General features: G+C 40.0%; 1 protein-coding gene across 1 annotated transcript in view; it reads right to left on the reverse strand.

Annotated features, from left to right (window-relative positions):
• LOC136856969 (protein sax-3) overlaps nucleotides 1–20,837 on the reverse strand; it is a 74,814-nt gene extending 53,977 nt beyond the window's left edge. Inside the window, exons 1-6 of the mRNA XM_068230016.1 lie at nucleotides 20,715–20,837; nucleotides 17,291–17,463; nucleotides 13,913–14,043; nucleotides 8,660–8,926; nucleotides 5,518–5,795; nucleotides 2,202–2,406 (exon numbers count right to left, since the gene is read on the reverse strand). Coding sequence (XP_068086117.1) covers nucleotides 2,202–2,406; nucleotides 5,518–5,795; nucleotides 8,660–8,926; nucleotides 13,913–14,043; nucleotides 17,291–17,463; nucleotides 20,715–20,837 — 1,177 coding nt within the window. The remainder of the gene's footprint in view (nucleotides 1–2,201; nucleotides 2,407–5,517; nucleotides 5,796–8,659; nucleotides 8,927–13,912; nucleotides 14,044–17,290; nucleotides 17,464–20,714) is intronic.
• Nucleotides 20,838–27,037: the final 6,200 nt, after the last annotated feature.

Genomic DNA, 27,037 nt, shown 5'->3' on the forward strand with positions numbered 1-27,037 from the left:
TGTTAAGGGATAATACATCATATCAAAAACGTTTAACAAAATTAGTCACTATGGTCATGATGGCAAAGTCAATTCTCCTACTGACCAAAGAGGTCTTCATCAGTAGAAGACATAGGCTTCTAATACAGTAATTGTTACCATACCACCAAGTATATATTGGTTAGTTGTAGGTCTAAAACTCTCTCCCACCACAACCCAGAAATTCTTGTACTCATTTAGTTGTAGACTGAATGAACAAATGGGTCATGTATCTCTGCAGGAGATGAAGTCTCATTCTTATAAATCTTGTCTTTCTGACTGGGAGCTGAATCTGCATACTTTTAGGTGAACTTAATAGACCTCTACGAACTTTGTTACACAATATAGCTAACACTGGTTACAACAAAAGGGGGAAAAAATAGAAAAGACCTAATGATTATTTCAATTACTAACTTAATTTATATTTTTGGAAAGCACACAAATCGAAAATCACATTTAATTGATGAGAAAATTCATTTATGGGAAGGTGAATAAAAGAAGCCAAGTGAAAGAAAAGTAGCATTACATCCTGTGGAGAAATAGTGACACTCTTTAAATGTAACCATAGCCTGGAGGATTTTTCTATAAAATGTTAGTGTGAACATCTACATCATTATTTGTAATGTTAGATGTAAATACAAAATTTTATGTATTGTTACATTAAGGAGGGAAAATGTGTGACATGAGAAATACATGTACGTTAAAAGATAAAAAGCCATTCCGGAACTTTGTCGGGACATGAGCGAAAGGGCTTTAAGCATGGAATATGTCTACCTGTCTGTTGTAGCAGTCAGACACAAAATGAAATGATATATTGACTGTGACATGAATTCAATTTGTCATATTATTATATTTACATTATGCTGTTGGAAATATTACCAATTAGACAAATCATACTTAGAAAGTTTTACAAACATGGCACATTACAAAACTATTGTGCCAGTAGGCTGTGAATTCTCAACATACAGAACAAGTAGTATGGTGATGCCCAGCACAGCGTTTTAATCACCGGTCTGTGCTACTGGAAAAAGAGACATACGTGATCAATAGTGTGTTTCCATAAGGCTGAGAAACTTTCATGTTGGGGTGAATCAGAATTGAAGTCTCCCATCAAGAGAATCGGCATGTTGGTCTCGACTTTCAATCGTTCACATCGGGCACTCTGGACTCCCTAATCAAGAAGGCTATGCAAACGTACAGTAGCAAAATTGAACATTATGGCCCCATTGGCTTTATTATCATATCCAGATTTATAATTTCTCTAGTGTTAGTTATCTTGAATGCAGTTCATTTTCAATATTCTTACTTTGGTTCAATTTTTTTAAGATAAAGAATTTTACAGTAGAAGCAGTTCTAAGACCATCAACTCAGATGCTACAAACCACAATCAAATACCCATTTTATTTCCCAGGCATTGGCAGTTCTTATGGAACTATGGTGCAGACGAACTTCACTTTTCATCTTATGACCCTCTATGATATTCAAACAATATACAGGATTCCCTTTACTTCATTACACACCACGCAGTTCACGAGCTCAGGAAATATTAAGCTGTGGCTCTGTGCGCCAGGCTTTGACTTGCTCCCTCTCAGCTTATTTCTGCTCTGCAATAGGCTACTCAAGCGCAGCATTCAGGAATTGCCACAAGCTGCTCTATTCTCCCACTGTCATTTTTTTGAAACTTCAGATATATTTGTCACTCATCTCAAGTTTCTAAGTTTTCTTTCATAAACTCTGAAATGGTTGTTACCATGTTTTGCAAATCCGGTAATACTCAATTTATATGCAGGTTTCAATTGATGCAGCTAATCCAGCTGAGTTGTTTGACATCAATAACAGTATCTTAGCAACGAGAGCAGAAACTGTACTAATTCACAGCATGCTGTGAGCGGCCATTCTGTTGTGTTTATCATACATTATCAAGACCGGATAATGTCACAGGAGAGTGGAAGTGGTCTCAAATGAAAGAGCATGTTCATGACAAGTGAAAAGATGTACATGATGAAGTTATTAGCATTTGAAACCTTTCATGAAATCGTGACAGCCATTTTCCAATAGGGACCTTTGAAATGACCCGAATTCTACATTAAAATAAGAGAGCTTCACAGCAGAGAAAGATTCTGATTGATTTCAACACATTTTATATTTGAAATAAAAAAATACTGACATTATTAAAAGCTCACCATCAATATGAAGATTTCCAGAATCCATGACAGTTATTCTTGATCCCTGACTTGTCAATGGAGAGCCATTTTTGTACCATTTTATTCTTGGAGAAGGAGAACCTGTAGCTTGGCATGGAAGAGTAGCCACAGACTTGAGAGGCAATGTCTGATTGGCTGGACCAATCTGAATTATTGGAGGGGGTATGTCATCAACTGAAGTTACCTACAGAAAAATGGTAAATTTAATAGATTGTTTAAACTAATACTAGGATCATGTGGATTATGCTGATAAAAATAAGTAACTGTTTAAAAAATATTTGTTATTCTTGTCAAAAGTGTCATACAAGACTGTTAGTGGTCTCTGTAATACTTTATCAATGGCAACACCATTTTATAACACAAGAAAGAAAAAAGAAGCACAAGGTAGAAAGAAAGGAAAGAATAGTGTTACCATAATTGAAAATGTAAAACCAGGAGATTACCATACCGTAAAGTTTAAAAAATGGGGAATCATATCCACTGGTTTGTTTCACATATTTTTCACTGGCTTGGACTTTTTTTTTTTTTAGGAAAACATTTTAGAGACAAAGCTGTCATAATCCTGTACACATGTTGCATATTTTTTTATTTTTATTTTTTTTATTTTTGGAACAGAACAGTTAACAAATTTTACATTTTCAATTGTGAGCACTTATTTTGCTTGCCTGTCCTCTGAAAATCTAGAAGAGAAAATATTCTCTCTACATCTGCATTATTTATTTCCTATCTTGGAGCAGAAGAGGAAATAAATTTGTATGAATTCTTTAAAATTACATTTATTTCTTAATGCAGTTCACTACCGGTAGTAAAGCAAACTTCAATTTTGATACAAACAAGAACTGAGTGGTGCCTTCAGTGTTGTCAACTAATTTGAGCAAAGACTCACTAAGAGGCAGACATGATAACAATAATTATGCTCAAACCTATAAAAATAAAATAGTATAAAATACATAGTGTGAAGAACTAGCTAGAAGGCTAGACATCCGTAGGTAGTTGTATTCCCATGTATTGACTGCCAGGGAAATAAATAAATTAAAATGATGAATATATTAAATAATTTGATGATAGGGAAAAAAAGGAAACAGGGGATCTAGCAATACTGAACAGGGGACTTAAAAACGGATGGTTCCTGGTAAAAACAGGCAATAATATGGTAACCCTAGGAAAGAATCAATGGAGTACAAGACGAAAAAGAAATGTAGACTTACAAATATCGTATTGGTTACAGTACGTACAAGGCATAGGAAAGTAAATCACGTATAGAGAATGTGTAAGTCATTTCTGAAATTTGACAATGAGCAGTTAAATACCTACATCAATATCAACTTTCTTTAGTGATCTGTTAGAAGTTTGGAGAAAATAATTTAAAATTAAAGTACCGTATGTTGATTTCTATAAATTTATTTTTAAAGTACAGTACACAGAATTATTATATTTGTAATGTATTCACATATCCTGCATTGATTACTATTTTAAAATCACCTAAATATGTAAACTTCCATTTTCTAGGCTGTGGAAGAAAAAATACAAGGGATTGATGAACAAAAGTAAATCAGGAAAACTTGCCAAATGTGTTGGTTTTCAGAGTTTGTATATAATGATAAAATGTTAGTAAATAATAAGAAGTGGTAGATTTTCATTAACCCTAAACCGGGCGCGCTGGTGAATTTCGTTCACCAACCTGCGTATTTCATCTGTAGTTTTTAGTTCCTAAGAGCTACAGCCGTTGTGCTGCTAGTACCTTCCGGCGAAGTCTTATCGATACTCTCAGTGTAGAGGTATCTGTTCGGGAAGTTGTACGTGTCACGCTATTCGACCTTGACTCGCACGTGCCGTCATTTGGTGAACTTTCTTCACCACGCCCGTAAATGTAAGTAAAATTGTACCTTAAACATTCTTGGAGTTTCATTATTTTAAAATGTAGACTATAGAGGAAACAAAAGTAACTACCTATTTTTATTGTTGGGTGAAGTTTGTGAAGGTTGAAGACATACAAACGCTGTTACACGAATTATCTGATTAGGAGGAAGGATCTGAGGGAGCTGAAGTTTGTGATTTTTCTGATGGTGAAGATGAAGTGGTAAATTATTCAGACATTGATCATGACAGTGAGAGTGAACAAGAAGGTGATGTAGGTGTAGTTGGTAGCGATGAACACAACGAACTAGGGAGTTTCTCTTTGGGAAAGACGAAACAATGTGGTGCATCACTAGCTTTTCAAGGGATACCTCTAGGATTGAAAAATCTTTCGTTTCAACTCATGAATAAGTGGTTGGTTGAACGAGCTAAGATAGGAACACTGCCTCTGGATATCCGAGCAGTGTTATCCCCACACCACCAGGAAGAAACATTAGAAGAAACAAATTGCCATCGAAGAGACGATGATGCATTCACTGAGAGTGGAAACAAAATCAAGTCACCACAATGAAGTGTAACCAGTGTCATAGCTTTGTGTGTAAAGCATACTCTAAAAGATGCATTAGATGTGTAAGCTGTGAGAATAATGATAATGATTAATGAAGATCGTTAGAAGTGTGTCATTTTAATTTCTCATGAGTTAAGTATTCATCTGTTTCAATTTTATTTTCAGTCTTCTACCCATGAACATTTTTACCTTTTATTATTATATGTATGTACTGTCACTTGTAATTTGTGTTGTGATTATTATGTCTAAGGATTACAAAGAACATAAGGAATAACAATATCAGTCGTGCAAGAGTTAGTACTTGTTAACCAGTTGCTACGACTAAGAAAAATTAATGGTAATGGTGGTAACCACTTTTATTTTCATGTTTTAAGCAAGGTTTCAAAACAATGTAAAGTTATCTGTCAGTTTCACTATCTACAACAAATACAGTAACATTTTTTCATGTCTCCATTAATTTGGCAAGCCTTTCAAAATGTACATGGAGACTACAACTATTTCCACAAATCAAATGCTTTGAGTACATAACAGAGGGATAAAAATCTTTACTTTCAAAGAAGTAAGTGTAAGTATTTAAATCTTTATTTAATTTAATACCTATGGCACTTTGTAAATGAAATATGTCTGCTTTATTCAACATACACTATGACTGAAAATATCTCTCTGTTCTATCTAAACAGTCTTATAAAGTTTGGTAAACTGCAAGACTAAATCTACCAGGATGGGATAGTTCTTTCATTAGAAAGTCTGTTCCTTCTATCTATTTAAGCAAATTAAAAACTGTCTTGCTTATGTTGCTGATCCAAAAATGTTACAGAAACATTAGTAACTACAAAATATGAACACACGCTATCAGTATATATTTGGTACCTGCAGGAAAGCTCGTACAGTTGTTGAACCAGCAACACTAAGGGCTGAACATACAAGGAAACCACCATCCTCACGCTGGACTCCTTGAATTTTAAGTGTTCCTTCTGGTGTCACATGATAATGACCATATGCATTACCAGGAAACATAAGCATTTGGCTCCCTTCCTTGGTCCAAAATACTGAAGGAGGGGGATTTCCCCTTGCTACACACTCAAATGTTGCTATTCCATTTAACCCAACCTTTTGATCTTGTGGTCGAGTGACGAAGGTAGGAGGAGCTGCAATCGAGAAAATAGCAATTTGTAAGTTATTGTTACACTGATAAAATCAATTAATCTACAGATAATCAGAGCATTCATTTCTAAGAAAAAAGAAAATGTGATATAATGAAGCTGTACACTTCTGGGCACATAAATTAATCAGTGGAACTTAGAATTCCCTTCATCATTCAATGTATGCAGTAAATTGATTTGTTTCACAACATATTATATACAACCATTTGTAAGTGATTGATCAGCTAGTGCCTAGTTTTGCTGTGCCTGTACAAAGGAACCATTAGCCTACACATTAGCTAACAATTTGTTAGTCAATTACTGTGTCCAGAAATCCTTTAGCCTCATTGTCTCAATGTAAATTTATGTGTCTATTTATCTACACCGACTGAGCAAATGTCATAGGATAGCAGAGCACTGATGCGCAGGTATGCTGTCTGCGCAACACATGCCCCCTGTACCAGCGGCAGTTGCATAGAAGACCTTGTGAGCAGTGGCTGTGCATGTGACAGGTGACAACATGGAACGTCGTCGTGAGCTGACACCGTTCGAACGGGGTATGCTGGTCGGTGCCGGACGAATGGGAAGTGCGATTTCTGAAGTGGTGAGGGAATTCGGCTTCACACGATTAACCGTGTCCAGGGTGTATCGTGAATGGTTGAATGCGGGTGTCACCGTCCACAACAAACGAACGACCGGCCGTCCAGCCACCCTCTATGACCGTGACCGGCGACATCTGAGACGGATTGTCAATAGTGACTGACGGGCAACCGTGCAACAAATCACGGCTCAATTCAACACAGGCTGTGCTAGACACGTCTCTCAGTGGACAATCCGTAGGAACATGGGTTCTATGGGGTATGGGAGCCGGCGCCGCACACGGGTGCCACTGTTAACCCAATCGTCATCGGGCACAACGACGCGCATTTGTCGCCAGTCACCAGGGATGGACACTGGAACAATGGCGTAATGTGATATGGTCGGACGAATCACGATTTCAACTGCACTATGCCGATGGGAGGCACCGCGTATGGCGCAGACCATATGAAGCGATGGATCCCGCCTGCCTCGAAGGTGTAGTCCACGGCGCTGGTGTCTCTGTTATGGTCTGGGGTGCATTTTCCTGGTATGGAATGGGCCCCCTAGTTGTTCTGGAAGAGACTTTGAATGGTACGCAGTATGTTGAGCTGCTCGGAGACCATCTCCACCCATTTTTGGCCTTCCAGCGCCCAGACGATTCTGCAGTGTTTCCAGATGATAACGCGCCGCCACATCGCTCGCATGTCGCCCGGGAATGGTTCCAGGAACATGCAACGGAGGTCCAACGAATGCCATGGCCACCCAGGAGCCCCAATAGGAACCCTATCGAGCATATCTGGGATATCCTGGAGCGCAGGCTCCGTGCCATGGATCCTGCACCCACGAACAGACCAGCATTGGCGGCCGCTCTGCAAACGATTTGGTGTTAGCTGAGTCCAGAGGACTACCAGGGACTTCCACTCACTTCCACGGCGTCTCACTGCAGCTCGCAGGGCCAGAGGAGGCCCCACACACTATTGGGTGACTATCCCATGACATTTGCTAAGTCAGTGTACATCAAATATAGTAACATTCTTGCATGTCTCCATTAATTTGGCAAGCCTTTCAAAATGTACAAGGAGACCATAAAAATTTCCACAAATCAAATGCTATAACAACCATGCCAACCTATTTTTTTCTTTTTGGCATCTTTACAGACAAAAAATAAAAAGATTATGCTTGTGTATATGCTGTTCCAAATGGAAAGCTGTTCCTGTTGTGGTCGTTTTTATTAAGTAAACATATTTTGGCCTGACGCAAGTGATATTAAATGCAGTGAAATTTTGTGGAGCACAACACATTGAGTGGATGAGATAATATGACAACACAGCAGCTGTTTTGTTGGACATTCTGAGTGAGTAGTCTTTTGAGGCCAAAACACTTCCCATTGGACACAGATATAGATTTTCTTACCTGTATATGAATGTAGATGTGATTACAAGAAGAAGATTGTTTATTGGCACTGCAGAATAAACAAGAAATCATTGTGATCCCTTGAAGAATGAAGGTAATGGGTAAAAGCGTGAAAAGCGTGACAAACATTGACTCTTTAGGCCTCACAATGTGGACCAAGTTGAGGAAAGGAAGAATTAATCAAGAGGATATTGAGCAGGAAAAATAGCAGAAGTAGTATGGCACAAGAAGAATTAATGCCAAACTTTGCAGAGAACCCAACACTTCCACATAAGCCTCCCTGAGGAGCCAGCATGTGCAAAATCCAATTATTGTATGGTAGCAAGCTATTATTTGCCTGAGAAGTGTTCATAGTCAGGATCTCATAGCCACAAAGTAGTGCTCAGACTATTATATCCTTGATTTCCCACTTAGACGAGAGGGTGAAAGAGTCTCCGTGTCTCAGGCGGCAGCGCACTAGCCTCTCACCTCTGGGCTCTGTGGCTCAAATCCCGGTCACTCCATGTGAGATCTTTGCTGGACAAAATGGAGATGGGACAGGTTTTGCTCCGGGTACTCTGGTATTCCCTGTTATCTTTCATTCCATCAACACACTCCAGTATCATTTAATTTTATCTGTCAGTCATTAATCATTGCCCCGGAGGAGTGCGACAGGCTTCAGCAGCCGGCACAGTTCCTATTCCCGCCTGTGGATGGGGGCTTCATTCATTCCATTCCTGACCCAGTCGAATGACTGGAAACAGGCTGTGGATTTTCATTTTTCACGAGAGGGGAAATGTTAGGTCCTCATAGAATTCCTTTTTATTTTATACCTCTGTAAGTAACACTATACAAACATACCATACTCTTAAAAGTAATGGTAATGATTTCCAACTTACAATGTACAGTAAGCGATGCTCGTGCTGATACACTGCCCACCACATTTTCAGCATCACAGATGTATAATCCTTCGTCCGCTGGTGTGATATGTTCTATTCTCAAGGACTTGTCATCCAGGATCTGGGCCCGTCCAATTGGCATCTTTCCATCATCCCGCCGCCATAAGATGTTAGGCGGCGGGTCTCCTCCTACTTTGCACTGGAACTGCACGTTTTGATCTTCCAGTACTGTCACATCAGTGGGCTCCTTATTGAAGAACGGTTTTACTGGAAAATAAGATTATTTGTTAATGTGGATGACAAAAGACCTACTACATGGAAGGTAAGAGCAATAATTTAAAAAATAGATAAAATTATAGAATGTTATTGATACTCAAATTATAATACAATGATAATTAACTATTTAATGTGTATTCCTGCTAATTCATTCAGGGGCTTGGAACATCTTTGGTTATCAGCACATGAAAATGTAATAAAATTGATAGTAAAGGTAGTAATTCAGTTTGAGATGTAATAATAGGATATTCTTTTACAATAGACTTTATGCCGACGGACGAATCTCACCTTTATCCTCCATTGTATGTTAAGCGGGTAATACAATACGTCATTGATTTGTGAAGTTTTGCGGCCACTGTTGTTGATGAAATTTGTTCTTATTTATCAACAACATTATTATAACTAGGGGCTAGAAATAATCGGCTATCAATCCAACATTGTTTTGCAACATTGTGAAACCCTCATTCTATCAGGAGAGTCTTTATTACAATGGCTTAACCCTCTAGCTGGCAAACGCCTGATATCAGACTTTAGCTCCGTTCGTCCAGTGACAGGCTCTATATTTCACCATAATAATCAAACTATTATTTCCCCACTATTGTACTACTTGTGTATCAGTTGAAAGAGAAATGTACGGTCATTTTCGAGAAATAGATTTACTATAAAATATTGTGCTAATGATTCGTGAAGAGTTATTAAGGAAGCATCTTACCCTTCCTTATTGACAGTGTTGTATAATGTTCCTTAATGTGTTTATGTCTTTAAATGTTATTGTAATGGAGTTCTGCACAGTTTCGAGTTTATGAGTGCCTAAATGTCGTTAAAATGGCTGATAATTTGCGGAATCGTACCAGTGATATTCAGGAAATATTCGCGGCCGATTTCAGTGATGATGAGGGGTCTGATTTTGTGATCGACGAGGATAATGAAGTACAATTGGAGGATTTTTCATTAGGACTTCTCATTTCCTTCCGGGGTGTAATAGTGGTCTTCACAAGCGCTATTATGTCAAGCTAGAACATCTCGAAAGGCCTGAAATCGTGGAGGAAAAAGTGAAGACTCGCCCTACGGATCCTGAGTGAGATGTAGAAGTTACGGCGTGTAATTGTAGTATAAACTATATGTTCCTCAATTCAGAATGGTGCTATATATATGGAGTTCTGAAACTAGTGGGAATTAATCGGAGGGTAGATAGAACATCCCAAAACAATACAAAAAGTTTCCATGAACATCGATCGTTTACAAGCTAAGTCTATTTTAGTTATTACCTAGAATGGGGAGAGAGTTGGTATTTAGGATTAGTTTTGGTAAAAGTCACGCCTTTACGGGCATTTCAGTACTTCTCTAGCGTGTAGAACAAGGTTGCTATCGAATACGTGCAATGCCTAGAGAGCGTTCGAACGTGTCCGACAATGAATGAGGCGACGTGTTCAGGCATGGAACAAATGGAGCACTTCTTATATTACAATGCAGTATCCCTGCTGGTACACCAACATGGTGACAAGTACTCGAAATGGGATGTGCCAGTCAAAGCTATTATTACTTCCTGTACAAAGTTGGAAAGTCTGAAACTTGACCTTAGGGCAAGCTCCTTTTGTACGAGAGTCACAACAACCATGGTATAGCCTATCTTGCAATAATGCGGCAACATGGGAATTCCACTATGTGGCCAACATAAAATAGGGTTATAGTACAAGAGGTCACGGCAAAGGTTAAAATGCAACACACGCACTGGAACTGTGTGTAAATTTATTGTGCACGAGTACAAATCAAACAAAAATGAATCAAACTTCTGCCTTTCAAAATAGTCCCCCAGCGCATCCACACAGCGTTGACAACTATAGGGGAAGGCGTTGAATGTCATTGGCATCGCCATCAATGTGTGCCACTTGTCGCTGATATGCCCTGATGGTATGCGCACTGTTTGCAAAGCGCCTCCCACGCAATGGTTTCTTCAGTTGAGGTCTGGTGCATGGGCTGGGTGGGTTACGGTTTCCCATCCCCACCGCTGTACACAATTCTTGATGACGTCTCCAGTATGGGCTGTAGCGTTATCATGGAGTATGATTCTACAGTTGAACCTGCCCTAACGGACACCCTTATTCAGCGGACACCTCCCTATACGGACAATTTTCCTCGGAACCGATTTTATTTTACATAAGACAAGTGTTAAAGTGGCCTCATTTAAGCGGACACCTCGAACTCCGGACAGCGGACATCGCCATTTGTCCCATCCACTTGACTTAAGCGGACAATTTACACGTTGCAGGACAATTTATTACGCCGGACCACATGTCATCCTTTCTTTTAAAACCATTCATCAGACACGAGGAAATACCTTTTGAATATCTGTACTATTTCGAGTGCAAGGGGAGAGAAAGTACATCAGAATTCAGTTCTACCTAGTGGTGTATAGGCCTATTCCGATAATTCTAATTGCCCAGAAATGCTGCCAGCGTCTGTAGACTCACAAGTTATCTGGGTATTTTCTTCTCTTCTTGCATCATTCTATTCATAACTCGGATTGTCTCTGAGGAGGTCGAGCTCAGGTAGTCAACTTGAGAAGGAAAAGAAAAGAAAGCATGTGCTAAATTTACGCTGACGATTACTTCACGAAGCTGTAATGTTTGTAAATGATGTAAAATCACTTATAATAACTCTCTATGAAATGCTAACACAGAAATGGCTTAAAATAATAAAAATAAAGATATATATATATATTTATATTTACGGTGGATGTTATTTGCCGTTAAAATGTTCGATTATTTTTACAAACTTGTTTTAGCGGACACCTCTCGTAACGGACATTTTTCCTCGAAACCGACGGTGTCTGCAGAAGGGAGGTTCGACTGTATTATCCAGTAGTGCTTGATGTTTGTGTCGAAGTGTACGTCACGGATGATACAGCAGACTGATGGTGTGGCGCTTCTTAACAGGGTAACACTCCAGAATACCGTGACAGTCATACGCCAGAATGAGCATGACCTTCGTAGGTGATGGGATTCTCTCGCACCTTGTGTCATCGTGGTGAACGAGGATTACGCCATTCTGCTGATTGTGTCTTCAATTCTCGTTCATACGCTCGTGCCCAGGTTTCATCAATCGCACTTCGCGGCGAGTCTGTCATTACTGCGCTTCCAGTCGGAAAGCCTCCACCCAACGTGCAACTGCAATGCCCGATCACTCACATCTGCTCGTAGTTTCGCATGGCACTGAGTATCATTTCTGCTAGCGAGGAAGGCAATTATCATGTATGCTCGCTCTTCCACTCTACTTACATCCATCTTGTAGCAAGCTCAAACTGAAAGTTTCAGGCGCTGGTACCAAGCCATCCTCAGATGCGGTCGCAATCTGTTGGTTGATTTCGGTACTGTTTGGCTCAGCTTTCGAATGTACAGGGTCTTTATTTATGCTTGGTAGGGACTTTATCGCTCGAACTTGGCCGCCGTTGACAGGCCGGCACCGGTCGCTGGCGCGCGCAGTTCCCGGCACTTCTTCAGTTGTTGAGAGCTGAGTTCCGAGATAGTAGGGTGTTCAATGAAGCTACTGCGTTCTGTATATTGTATTGTATAATGTTTTATTGTGATTGTGTATAGTGCTGTAATGTATGTGAAATATTCGTTACGTGAACGTGTATATCTGCATAATACTTACATTAAGTGCAGAAAGGCGTGCGCTAGGACAAGACAAAAGTTTCATGCGAAATTTCCAGGGAGGTCCATTCCTATCAATCGGACAATAAAACAACTGCCCAAGAGACTCAAACCTACAGGTTCAGTAAACAATAAAAATAGACGTAAAGGTCGTTATCTCCTTACTGAAGCGTGTTTGGTACGAGGATCATAAGTAAAAATTTGTGGCCCCTTCGTAGCCCAGATTTAGCGACATATGAGATTTATTTTTGGGGAATGTTAAAAAATGGGAACAACCCTCACACCCTAGATGAACTTAAAGACAATATAAGAGTTGCAAACGCATCCATCAGTGCTGAAGAACTTGGTAAAGTAACCGAAAACTTCATTAGGAGATGCCGATTATTTTGGCATCGGCATGGGGAACATTTTGAGCATAAACTATAAAAATGGTGATAAAAATGCATGATAATGATTTTGAGCACCGTATTCTGCCGTACATACGCACGCGCGGTAGCCGGCAACTGAACCGTCACTGGCGGCCAAGGTCGAGCGGGAAAGTCCCTGCCAAGCATAAATAAAGACTCTGTATTTACTGTGATTACGGTGATGCCACATGTTCGCACGATATACCACAGTTGCCATGACTTAGAGAATGACTTCTGTGAGCTCGCATCCGGGAGATAGAGGGTTCGAACCCCACTGTCGGCAGCCATGAAAATGGTTTTTCCGTGGTTTCTCATTTTCACACCAGGCAAATGCTGGGGCTGTACCTTAATTAAGGCTACGGACGATTCCTTCCCATTCTTAGGCCTTTCCTGTCCCATCGTCGCCATAAGACCTATCTGTGTCGGTGTGACGTAAAACAACTAGCAAAAAAAAAACCGAGAATGACCTCCGTAGATCTTAGTATTTTTACCTAAACATAACTTATACAAAACATAAACATGATTTGCAAAAACAAATAATGTAAACAACTTCAATCGTTCTTAAATATGTAAGTGTTTTGGAGGATACAAAAGGTTTCCGTGAATCAATGTCGTTCTTTCGTGGAATTTTGTGAATAAATGGTGCATATAGCCTACTGTATATATGGATATATGACATATTAATGCTTTTTTCTGAATTTATACGCTAGATCCTCCAAAGCCTGAAAAAATCCCTGCCAGTTCGAGGGTTAAATCATATTTTTAAAAATTATGTTCATGATATTTTCTTAAAATTTACAATGTTTTTGAAAAAAAATCCTGATTCCATTTTGCGTTATATGTAAGTGAAGTGTTCGTTAATAGCTATTTTTCTTTTACACACTCTTCCCTTAAAATATTTGTATAACCTTTCTTACCGTGTACTGTTAGCGTGGCAGGATTGCTTTCTCTGACTCCCACCATGTTCTGTGCTACACACTGGTACTTCCCCTCATCACTCTGACGGACGTCATTAATCATCAGGTTTCCTCCATCCACAACTCTTATCCTGTAACATAGTAACACGGAAACATTAGCAAAAATCTGAAGAAATGTGTTGTGTGAATATCAGAAGATGTGCATAGAGACAGATATAAACAAGTTTGTGAGTCGGAGGAATTAGCCATATAGGGACGACGTACTCGACCCGCCCGGAAAACAAACCCAAGACCATCTGAACCAAAGTCTGCGATGCTGATCATTCAGCCAAGGTGCAGTACAAAAAAGATTAATTCAAGTAAAATACGTAATTAAAATATGCAGTTGATAGGCCTATACACAAAAAGTTTTTTCAGACTGGAATCCTCTATGGTTTGGAGAATTTTGATAGGTTTCAAAGGTCATCTGTTTGTAACTTTTCGTACTCACCCAGAATGCTATTGTATTTTACTGTAATCATATCAGTTAATTTATGCCGAGAGTAAGATTCATTTAGTCCGTCCCCGTGCAGTGTAGAAGGCAACACGTCCACCTGTCACCCGGAGGCCCCGGGTTCGATTCCCGGCCGGGTCAGGGTTTTTTAATTGTAATGATTAATATCCCTGGCCTGGGGACTGGGTGTTTGTGACGACCTTAATCTTCCTTTCCTCTCACACAACATTCCACACTACCGCCATTCCAATCACACGCAGGTTCATACAATATGGTGCTAGTAGGGGCAAAAGATCCACATGGGTCGACGCCCAGAACAAATAGCATTTTAAATAAAAAATATTAATTTATTTAATTTTTATTTATTTATACGCCATTTTTATCTTATTTCTTGTTGTAATGTTATTTGTTATATGTTTTTTTTTTTTTTTTTGCTAGCGGTTTAAAGTTACACTAACATATCGAAAGTCTTCGGCGACTCAAGGGTGAGAAAGGGCTAGAATCGGGAAGATAGTTTCCTTGGCCTTAATTAAAGTACAGCCCCACTATTTTCCTGTTTTGAAAATGGACTTATGAATCTTAATGTTCTAGTATGTTCCATTCTGATGAGTCAGTGTTATCTCTCCCATTTGGCTCAATAAACCCGAGAATATTTTGTTGTCTTCATATTGGTAGTTTGAGGTAATGCTTCCACAGAGGGTTCATTTTCCTGGATCGTGTACCATGCCGGAGCATTTAGCTTTTGATTTAGATGAAGAGAACTTTTGTGACCAAGACAGTGACTCGTTTTTTCATTCACTGTCTTCTTGGTACTAGTTTAAAGCTTGCTTTGAACATTCTTTTGAACTCTGACGATGACCACTTTTTGAAATGTAACTTCTATAGTGTTATGTGTGGTGTGTGAGTTGCAGGGATATTGGGGACAGCACAAACACCCATCCCCCGGGCCATTGGAATTAACCAATTAAGGTTAAAATCCCCGACCCGGCTGGTAATCGAACCCGGGACCCTCTGAACAGAAGGCCAGTACGCTGACCATTCAGCCAACGAGTCGGACAACGTTGGATTAATGATCTTGAAACTATGACGTGAAACGATCATCGCTTAACGCGCGAAGTACCTGTCTGTATTTCTTTGTGTGTTCAATGCTAACAACAGATATACTTCGTTACGAATTATTTACAAGTTTTGTTACGATGCGTCAGTGCCAGAGCTTCGTTGTGTCATAATTAGAGCCCGAATACAGAAACAGGTCAGAATGCAAACTTATTGAAACCTGTTACAAGTATAGACCATCCTGCTCAACGGTTATGGTATGATGTTTGCATGAATTTCAGGGGTACAGCCCTTCAGAACATCTGGAATTTATGTTACTCTCGCTGTAGGACGGAAGAACGAGCTAGACGACAGTTCCTAAAAACCATATTAGTTGGAACTCTAACTGCTTAAAAATCCGGGATGCAATCATAATGCAAGCTGATTGATACGTTCCAGTGCTGAGGAATACTATGTGACACTTGCTTCATGTCATAGTTTCAAGGTGGTGAACTCAACCTGTTCATCCTTGGTATTGATCACCTTCCTTTCCAAACGCAGATGCTTTTCGCCGGACCCAGATTTAAACTTTATTGTACTCCTAAAGACAAGTTTCCCATTTGTGACTAGTATTGTGTAATTAGTATGGTGTGGTGTTGTCAACTATTTATAATTGTTAGGTTCTTCACTCTGTCGAAACTAATATTATGAATAAAAATTTATTTATTTTATTTATTTACTCTTGATTTATATTTGTGGCGAAGTTAGAGCTCACAGCCCTCTCTTACACTTAACCACTTTCAATAATAACTTTTAAAAATATAACCATGAAAATAAAAGGAAGACATAGTAATTCTACACAAATTTAGAAACTACGGCACCTAAAAAAGAAAACATATGATAATAGAATTATGCCTGATAACAACTACTTCTGTTTCTCAACTTTATTTATTCATAAATTAGTTTCGTCAGACTGAAGAACCTAACAGTTATAAATTGATTTAGTCGAAACTGAAAAGAAATGGCTTCAAATATGACAAACTTTCAACTATATCAACAACATTGTGATTTTCTGACCTTTACGTGGGACAGGTTCACTGTATTTTTTCTTCCTTTTATTGGCCTTTTCCCAGTTACTGGGGGTCGGATCTACATTTGTATTAAGAGCAGTTTTACGAAAGGATGACTTTCTTGACGCCAACCGAATGTGGAGCGATATATTCACTTTTGTGTTTTCCCGGTCAAGTCAGTGATTTTTACCTGGATCTGAGGGCTGACTCAAGGTCCAGTCAGACTACGTGATTACAATTGAGGAGCTATCTGACGGTGAGATAACGGCCCCGGTCTAGAAAGCCAAGAATAACGGCCGAGAAGATTCATCGTGGCAACCACACGACACCTCGCAATCTGCAGAATTTCGGGCTGGGCAGCGGTCGTTTGGTACGCCAAGAACCTTCGGGGCTGTTGCACCATGGAGTTTGGTTTGTATTTGGTCGTAACACCAACCGAATGTAAATTATATTCACTACTGTGTGTTTCTGTAATGACTGTAGTGTGATTTGGTGTGTGTAAATGAACATGTGCATTCAGGTGAACACAAACACCCAGTCCCCGAGCCGAAGGAATTACACCAAACGTGGCTGAAATCCGCACTCCGACTGGAAAACGAAACCAGGTCTCTCTGAACAGAAAGCCACTATGCTGACGATTCAGCCAAGGAATCCGAAAAGGATATGTTCCTCGTAAGTGGCATAATATAAAGATGGTAAAATGTTAAAGATAAATGTCTACGTCCCTATATTTATACTTATTGTTAGAAAGTGCTGTAAAGTAAAATATGTGGACTATACCTTTTGGAAGCGTCGATATCGATAACTTGGCCATTCTTCCGCCACTGGAGAGTTGGCTCAGGATGTCCCTTTGGAGGTCCACATTCCAGCAGTGCCGTCTCTCCCGCAGCTACTCGTGTGTCTTTCGGCACCAACCGGAACTCGTCTCTCAGAACTGAAATATACAATAATAACTAGATTAGTCTTCGTATGTCCTTAGGAGAGATAAAATGTAGTAGAATTATCAATAGGCTGCCGTAGTGACTTCAATTTATTACTGTGTAATTCTCAAACTGCAACCTGCGCTACACGCGTGTTTCACATCTTGCATACTTCTGAGGGATCGTACAGTATAAAGAAAAGAAAGTATCGCATAGATGGGCCATTGAAGCAGCGAATAGCCACTAAGGTAATTTTATTATACAATACAATAGATACAGTCTCGTCCTGTTCAATAGAAACTGTATGTACAAGAGTTACTTCACCAGTTTTTACACAAGTTCAAATTGCAAATTTGTATGAAAGTAGGATTTTTCTAACGCTGTCTTTAAAATAATATAGTATATACCGGCATATAGGACCACAATTTATTTTTAAGAATTTATTCTTTATAATATCTCATTTAGAACAACTAATACAGTAATTGTGCGGAATCTAGTTTTCATACTTGAAAGTAGGCTGTAACATATTTCCATTTCTTCTTCTTGTGTCCTTGCAGGTTCTATTCAATCTACACAAGTTAGACTTCAACACATGTTTACCAGTCAATTTACAAAGCAGGAAGACTCTCTTGTAATGTATAACAAAAATCTAACCAGCTTTATACAAAATTTGTACTCTTATCAATCACACTACAAGCATAAATCCACACTAGTAATACGATTATTATAAGAAATTTTGTTAACTCAAGCCAGTGTTCGACTATTTAATCCAAAATTAGTTTCCCACTAAGTCATTAATTATCTCGTAAGACTGGTATTGCTCTCACTGAATTGTGTCAGGCTCCTATCCGACCTCCCTCGGTCAATTCCTCCTCTCTCCGGTCCCCGAAGGTTTTATATTTGCGAATATTAGGGGATTTTTCATTTTCACACCCATCGTGGCCCCTCCCTTTCGCTTGCCGATGCCTTCATTCTTCGAAGTGTCCGACCTCTTCCATACTCCCTCTGCTTAGTGTTAATAGAGGATTGTTGCCCAGTTGTACTTCCTATTGAAACAATAATCACCACCACCAGACGACTGCAGTCTAGATATTCGAGAGGTACGTGGTCAGCTTGACGACATCCTCAATCTATTGCCTGGCTTTTAGGTCAATTCCACTGTCTCTTATTCCTGACAGCCCCTTGGTTGATCTCACGAGAATAAGTGAGCTCCGTTCGAGCCCGCAGTGCATAATTGAAATTCTCGAAGGAGCCGAGAATCGAACCTGAAGCCTACACTACAGGCCTGTCATTCGATAATAACGCACTGTAAATTACGTCGGAACAGAAACTTCAGAGTTCCTATTCTTCTCTCACTAAACCCACTTCCAGAAAGTATTAAATTTGACAGCAAATGTGAGAAATCTCGCCAATATTTATCCAGCAAGTTGCTTTACGTCGCACCGACACAGATGGGTCTTATGGTGACGATGGGACAGGGAACGGCTAGGGGTGAAAAGGAAGCGGCCGTGGCCTTAATTAAGGTACAGCCCCAACATTTTCTTGGTGTGAAAATGGGAAACCACGGAAAACGATCTTCAGGGCTGCCGACAGTGGGGTTCGAACCCACTATCTCCCGAACACTGGATACTGGCGAATGCAGCTATCGAGCTCAGTAACGCCAATATTTAAAGCAGTATTGCCAACTCGTATTAGGTTGTATCCGGAAGAGCCAACCTGAATGCCCCTACACTTGGATCCATGCCCCTGAAAATATATTATATTAAATTAAATACAGAACTTATTTCCTTCATCAATTTTCGATTACAAATTACTTTTACTATTGTTTGATTAAGTATTTTTGAACGCACCACATGAATTTGAGCATGTCTTCCAAAATTATAGGCCTACATATTTCGGTTGTGGAGGGAGATGTGCTGGTCCGTGAAGTCAAAAGTCCCAATAACCGAGTCGATTAAGAGGTTCTGGTCTCATTTTATTACTCATTCTAGTTTTGGTGACAATCAGCACAGAAAAAACTCTCGCGGTTTCCGCATTTGAGTAAGAAAGAGTAATAACTAATTTTGCAAGTAGTTTGGAGCACAAATGGACTAAAATGACAGCGGTTACATGTGCGAAACATCGGATGTCATTCATTAAATAAACTGACTAGAAGTATGTAATTTAAAATAAAGTATATTTCATGTAACGCCGGCCCCGTGGTGTAGGGGTAGCGTGCCTGCCTCTTACCCGGAGGCCCTGGGTTCGATTCCCGGCTAGGTCAGGGAATTTTACCTGGCCCTGAGGGCTGGTTCGAGGTCCACTCAGCCTACGTGATTATAATTGAGGAGCTATCTGACGGTGAGATGGCGACCCCGGTCTAGAAAGCCAAGAATAACGGCTGAGAGGATACGTCGTGCTGACCACACGACACCTCGTAATCTTCAGGCCTTCGGGCTGAGCAGCGGTTGCTTGGTAGGCCAAGGCCCTTCAAGGGCTGTAGTGCCATGGGGTTAATATTTCATTTAAATCAAACATCTTTGGCATAATATGAATGCTATTTGTTTAAGAATATAAATTATGTCACACACAAAAGAATAATATTATTAAACGAACATTAATTTAAATATATTTTCTTGCAGACAGCGTTGTTGTGTAGAAGGACAAAGTGGCACACGTGGTTTTTAGTAACTATCAGTTTAGCGACTGCGGTATGAAGACGATAGTGCACGAGCAAGATGCAGCAGTGGCAGAAATAGATGAATTGATTACATGCCTGCTATAGTGGGCGAGTTGGCCATGCTGTTGGAAGCACGCAGCTGTGAGCTTGCATCCGGGAGATAGTGAGTTCGAACCCCACTGTCGCTGGCCCTGAAGATGGTTTTCCGTGGTTTCCCATTTTCACATCATGCAAATACTGGGGCTGTACCTTAATTTAGGCCACGGCCGCTTCTTTCCCAGTCCTAAGCTTTCCTATCCCATCGTCACCATAAGACCTATCTGTGTCGTTGCAACGTAAAGCAAATAGCAAAAAAAAAAAAAAAAAAAAAAAAGTCTGTTATACTCTGCAGTTAATACATAGGTCTATTTTGTTGTTGAATGTTACCAGTAATGGCAGCCAACCTGATGCCGCGATCGTTAAAGCGTCAAGTCTATATGGTCTAACACCGTTATAAGCCAGTTCGAGTCCCGTCGGTGGAAGAATAAATCACCATCAGAATGTTGGTCGGCAAGGTATGAGAGGTTGTGGTATACAATTTACAATCTTTAGGTTGCTTGCCAAAAGCCTGGATTCACTTCCAAACCTCTCCACAGTGTTCAGATGTAATGTTGTTGATGGTGATTCGTCCGTTGGGCGTGGACGTTAAGCCTTGAGCAGATCCCTTCGTGTTATGTAAACACCGAGTTTCACCCTCTTCCTTCCCCATTATCAACGGCATCAACTTACAGCCAGAAACGCAGGTTGCTCGTGGGAGTCAAATAGACAAACGTTCACCACGCAAGTCGAGCAAGCCCTCAGACACTCCCGGCACTAAAAGTCGGATAAATAAATAAATAAATAAATAAATAAATAAATAAATAAATAAATAAATAAATAAATAAATAAATAAATAAATAAATAAATAAATAAATAAATAAATAAATGCATACAAACATTTACCAGTACTGAACCCTTGAGTTACCGTTCCATCGTTGGTCGGCCACAGCTGCTACAGTAGAGCAATATTGAACTCTTAAATCTTGGGGTCGTTGCGGGAATGTTTCGGTCACGATCTTATCCAAACGATGGGGTTCAGAAGAGAGCCTAACTACTTGAAATGAGGAGCAAAGATGTGTTTACTAACTTTTATTAAATTCTTAATGGTACAAAAAAATTATTATATTTATTATTTATTATTTATTATATTATTTATATAAATCCTTGATCAACAATTAGTTATTAATTATGAAATGTTTCAACGCAGTCACATTGCATTTTCTTTTACAATATTGAATAATTTGCTTCGGTGAAAGTAGGAATATCGTAAATTAGTGGACGACGAAAATGAAAGAAGAAGAAAAAAAAGAAAGCCTGAAAAATCGGGTACCTGTTAATCCAAACAATAACTGAGAATTAATCCACACGATCCTTGGAAAATCTGACCTTCAACAGGTAGAACGCCTGATTTACTCTCAATTAAGGTTATCCACCAGTCGAATACCCTTTCGGATAAGGAACACCCGCCGAATGGACCCTTAATCGAACCAAATTGACTATCAGTTGCTTTGGATAGGTTGCGAAATATTATTGGAAAGCACGGTGTCTGTCCTATGTCATTAATCAAAATTTATCTAAAAGACAGAGAAAGACAGTAGAAATCTTATTAGGTAACACATAATCCAGCAACCCTCTCTTCCTATCTCCTTGCAAGATCAAATCTTATCAAAATCCGTTAACCAAGATATTATTCCCCGTCATTATTAAACAAACTTTCTTACCTTACTCAAATGCCTTTTCTATTATGCCTCTAAATTCAACTCATATCTTGGCCACAGAGTGGGCGTTGCGCACTATGTGAACCACATGACCCTTCAGGTGGGAAATGAAATCATATAGGTAGAGGGATAAATACGGATCCTCATGAAAGCTAAGAAAATAATCAAAATGCCTTTTAACGTCTGTTGTGTTAACTGTCATAACTACCACCAGGTTGTAGAACATTTGTCCAGGAGTATTTGTATAATTGATGAAAAATGATATGTGTCTCCTGGTAATGGTACATCAAGTTTGTAATTTTCATTTTTCTCTCAGAGTCTCCGCTTTGGCGAAGGTGTCAAGCAGTGCCAGTAACACCATTTCTTACGAGGCCAATTCCTCGATGAAAGGTGTGTAAGTGCTGCGGATAACGTCGGTTGGTGCATTCATTTCAGTGGACTAGATAGGGTGATGTGTAACTACACCTTCTGGTTCGGTGAGGGAAAAAAGTCGGGAAATCACTTCACTCCTCATTTTCGCTGTACGTCTCTTCAACGATCCCTAGGCTTTCTGTGACAGCTAACGGTGGATTTGTTGAGGATCCAACCAGCCTGAGGACTCAACATACAGAGAAGAAGTAAACGACAAGGATTAGTTGCATTCTGTGACAGTTAACGGTGGATTTGTTGAGGATCCAACCAGCCTGAGGACTCAACATACAGAGAAGAAGTAAACGACAAGGATTAGTTGCATTCTGTGACAGCTAATGGTGGATTTGTTGAGGATCCAACCAGCCTGAGGACTCAACATACAGAGAAGAAGTAAACGACAAGGATTAGTTGCATTCTGTGACAGCTAACGGTGGATTTGTTGAGGATCCAACCAGCCTGAGGACTCAACATACAGAGAAGAAGTAAACGACAAGGATTAGTTGCATTCTGTGACAGCTAACGGTGGATTTGTTGAGGATCCAACCAGCCTGAGAACTCAACATACAGAGAAGGAAACGACAAGGATTAGTTGCATTTAAAGATCATTAGATGCTACCGAAGTCAATCACGAACAAATCTGATATCTGGAAGCAGAAGGTCGCTGTTCTTACTGAGGTCGAAAACGAGGTTCATAGACTTGAAATTAACAGGCCAGGCTTAGTCGAGATCTAGAATATCAACTGGAGTTCTTTTAAAGTCCATACTAAATTGCTATTAGATGCACATTTGCAATGATCTCTATCATATAATATGTATATCTTTATTGCCGTATCATGATTGTGAGAGCAGTTAATCAACTTTAATATTTAATATATCGTTTAAGTGGAACTTATCGAGGTCACAAACGAAATCCATATCTTACCAGGTTTTATCTTTGCTCTTCCATCTGAATGATCAGAGTTCCCAAGCCCATTCTGCTCCATTTCTGGCGTTGAGTGGACTACTTAACCCTAGAGCACGGTAACCGTGAAGCAAAAGCTGCGGAGTAATGAAATAAATATCCGTGAAGAATTATAAATTACAATCTATTAAAATTAGAGCGCTTGATCTTTTCTGAGATCAACACCTGTATCAAGTAGAATTCACCACGGATATTCGGTAAATATAAATTATGGGAGGCAAGTACTATATTTGAAAACATATGGTGAAACCAGTCGCTCTGCATCCAGGACATGAAGAACTAGGCTACTTTTTTTCTTTGTAGGCTATAGTCTGAAGTATTAATACGAAAACATGTTCTGCGAGGTATGAGGGACAGAAACATTCCCTTTTTTGTCTAAATGCTTGTTCAAAGCATTTATGTTTTGTTTTTGTTTTTGGCTTTTAGTGCTGGGAATGTCCGAGGAAATTTTCGGCTCGCCAGTTTGCAGCTGCTCATCCCGGTACACCCCATGGGGGTGAGCTACATGTACCGCTGTGTGAGGGTGTTCTCAGTGGGTGTAGGTGTCATGGTACGGGCTTGAGAAAGGTACCACACTGGCATTTTTTGGAATTTAAATGGGAAACCACGGAAAACTATTTCGAGGTTGGCTGATGAGGTATTCGAACCCACGCGTCTCCCGAGTACAGAGCTGGCAACCATAACTGAGTGTGTTACAACGCACGGAGCTATCCTGCTCGGTAACGCAAAAATAAATAGGTACGCTCTAAAACAGGATTCTAGATTAATCACTCTAAAATTTAAGCCCAATGTGTCTTTTGAAAAAGAAAGAACAATCCTCAGAAGATTTTCTTCCAAATAGATTCCTATTACTTCATATTGGTAGTTATTTGCACCATTCTGGATATCGTTTTGAAACTGCGATGAGTTAAATGTTCGGATAAAGTGTTTACGCAAGTGTTGCTTAGTCGAGGCGATAAAGCTGCGTATGATTCACCAAGACGGACGTAGGCTCAATTACTCCAACAGCACAGAAGGTCTTAACCTGCCAAGTAACCGTTGTTCAGCTAAAAGGCCTGCGGATTAGGATATGTCATGTGGTCAGCACGACGAATCCTCTCGGCCGTTATTCTTTGCCTTCTACACCGTTAAATAGCTCCTCAATTGTAATTACGAAGTCTGATTGGATCGCAAACCAGCCTTCAGATCCAGGTAAAATTCGCTGACCTGTCCGGAAGTCCAACCCGAGGCCTTCAGGTAAGAGGCAGGCACGCTACCCTACACCACGGGGCCGGCAGAAGTTCATTCAGCCTACGTTAAAAATGTGTACCAGGTCAACAACTGGTGTCAAAGACGGCTGGTTATAGAGCTAGTGGAGTTCTTCACTTTTCTGTAAGGGCCTTCATAGCCCACAAGAAGATTGTTTTCTAAACATTTTAGAGACTTTATCTAGCAGATCTTAAATCTTCTTTCATATCACTTTCAAAGCCTGTTACATCACAGGTGGTAAGGTGTTCAGAAACATTTATGCCGATAATGATGATCATCTAAAATGCAATACAGTAAAATAAAACATTTTGAAAAGTGCACTCTTTTAGGACTAGAACTTTGGAGTGTTTCCATTTTGCTCTATCGTTGTAACAGTATCAATTCAAAATTACAGTGTTTATTGGATCGTGTTCTTTCGACACAAAGAGTTCCATCAGATAGCAAAGCCCTCAGATGTTCAGCAAGAGTACTTCTGAATGGCCAGATAGCGCTGTGTTGTATATATTGTAAAAGAACTAATTACTGCTTCCTGCTAATTCAGTAATTACTGAATTAGTTGACCCGTATGATGTTTTGCGAGGAACGAAACGAACATAAAGTGCTATTCACAAGATCAATAGATAATTTCAATAAAAGCCTTACATTACATTTGTTTATTAATAGTGCAATATACACGACCTCATAGTTAAATAAATACTTCTAGTTGGGAAATCAACTGTCATATTAACTTAATGATATCCAGACAAGTCCGCCTCTGTGGTGTTGTGGTTAGTGTGATTAGCTGCCATCCCCGGAGGCCCGGGTTCGATTCCCGGCTCTGCTACGAAATTTGAAAAGTGGTACGAGGGCTGAAACGGGGTCCACTCAGCCTCGAGAGATAACTGAGTAGAGAGGGGTTCGATTCTCTCATCAGCCATCCTGGAAGTGGTTTTCTGTGGTTTTCCACTTCTCCTCCAAGTAAATGCCGGAATGGTACCTGACTTACGGCCACGGCCACTTCCTTCCCTCTTCCTTGTCTATCCCTTCCAAACTTCCCATCTCCCCACAAGGCTCCTGTTCAGCATAGCAGCTGAGGCCGTCCGGGCGAGGTACTGGTCATCCTACCCAGTCGTATCCCCGACCCAGAGACTGGAGCTCCAGGACACTGCCCTTGAGGCGGTAGAGGTGGGATACCTCGTTGAGTCCGAGGGAAAAAAACCGACCCTGGAGGGTAAACATAAGAAGAAGAAGAAGAAGAAGAAGAAGAAGAAGAAGAAGAAGAAGAAGAAATTCAGACAAAGGTAAATAATTTTAGACGAATTCATGGTAGGCTCTATAATCGACAAAGAAAAATCGGTTAATTAAGGAAAATAAATAAACAAATAAACCTCTTTCGTCTCATTCTGTCTCACTTTTTCTAGTTATTTTGGGATGAGCAACTGATGTGTATTTGGTCTAGTTTTACGACCGGATGCACTTTCTTCCGCCAAACCTATATAGAGGGATGTATTCAATATTGGATGCATCCATGGTACTGATAGTGTAGTGTAGTGTGTTCTGTTGTGTTGTGTGTATAGGAAGAGATGATGATGCTTCTTATTTAAAGGGACCTAACATCTAGGTCATCAGCCCTATATGAAGAGATGTATGGTATGCGGCAAAACAAATGTCTCTGAAGTTATTGTTCATCTGCTGTCCACGTTTATCTAGCAACGAAGTATTTGTTGTAACTAAATAATATGACATTTTGTGAATTCAGTGCTGTGTCTTTTTCAGCAATTGTTGTTCTCTCAACAGAGAAGAAGGTGTTTATTATTTCTGGTCATACGGAGTTGTGCGTCAGAATGAGCCGAGTTTGCTTCACGTTAAAGAATCGTACCAGAAACGATTTAACGAAGCATCAAATAAGAGAACAGTGTTAGCCGTCCTTGACAAGTTCCATCATATGTGATCGGTCTTATGCTAATGAAAGGGAATAACAGGGCGCACAAGAACCGTCATTACCGGGCGAGTTGGCCGTGCGGTCAGGAGCGCGCAGCTGTGAGCTCGCATCCGGGAGATAGTGGGTTCGAACCCCACTGTCGGCAGCCCTGAAGATGGTTTTCCATGGTTTCCCATTTCCACACCAGGCAAATCTGGGGATGTACTTTAATTTAAGGCCACGGCCGCTTCCTTCCCATTCCTAGGCCTTTCCTGTCCCATCGTCGCAAATAGTAATAATAGCAAATAACAAAAAAAAATGAAAAAAAAGGAACCGTCATCACAAACGAACACCATGGACGACTTCAACAGGTGTTAAAATCCCCAAAACATAGTCTACGACGAACATAACTGAAAACTCGGTTTGAGCGATAGTTTGTTCGGCGGATGTTTAAAAAGCTCGGTGGATTTGCATGCCGCATTCAAATTGCTCATGGTCTAACGGAAAGGGATGAGCTAACCCGACTACAGTGATATTGCAGTCGAGTGTTGTACATGACATATGAGTATCCAGATTTCTTCTGCAACATACGGTTTTCAGATGGAAGCCATATTCCCCTCGATGCTTTATTA

This window comes from Anabrus simplex, chromosome 1 (genome assembly GCF_040414725.1).
Source record: "Anabrus simplex isolate iqAnaSimp1 chromosome 1, ASM4041472v1, whole genome shotgun sequence".
NCBI lineage: Eukaryota > Metazoa > Arthropoda > Insecta > Orthoptera > Tettigoniidae > Anabrus > Anabrus simplex.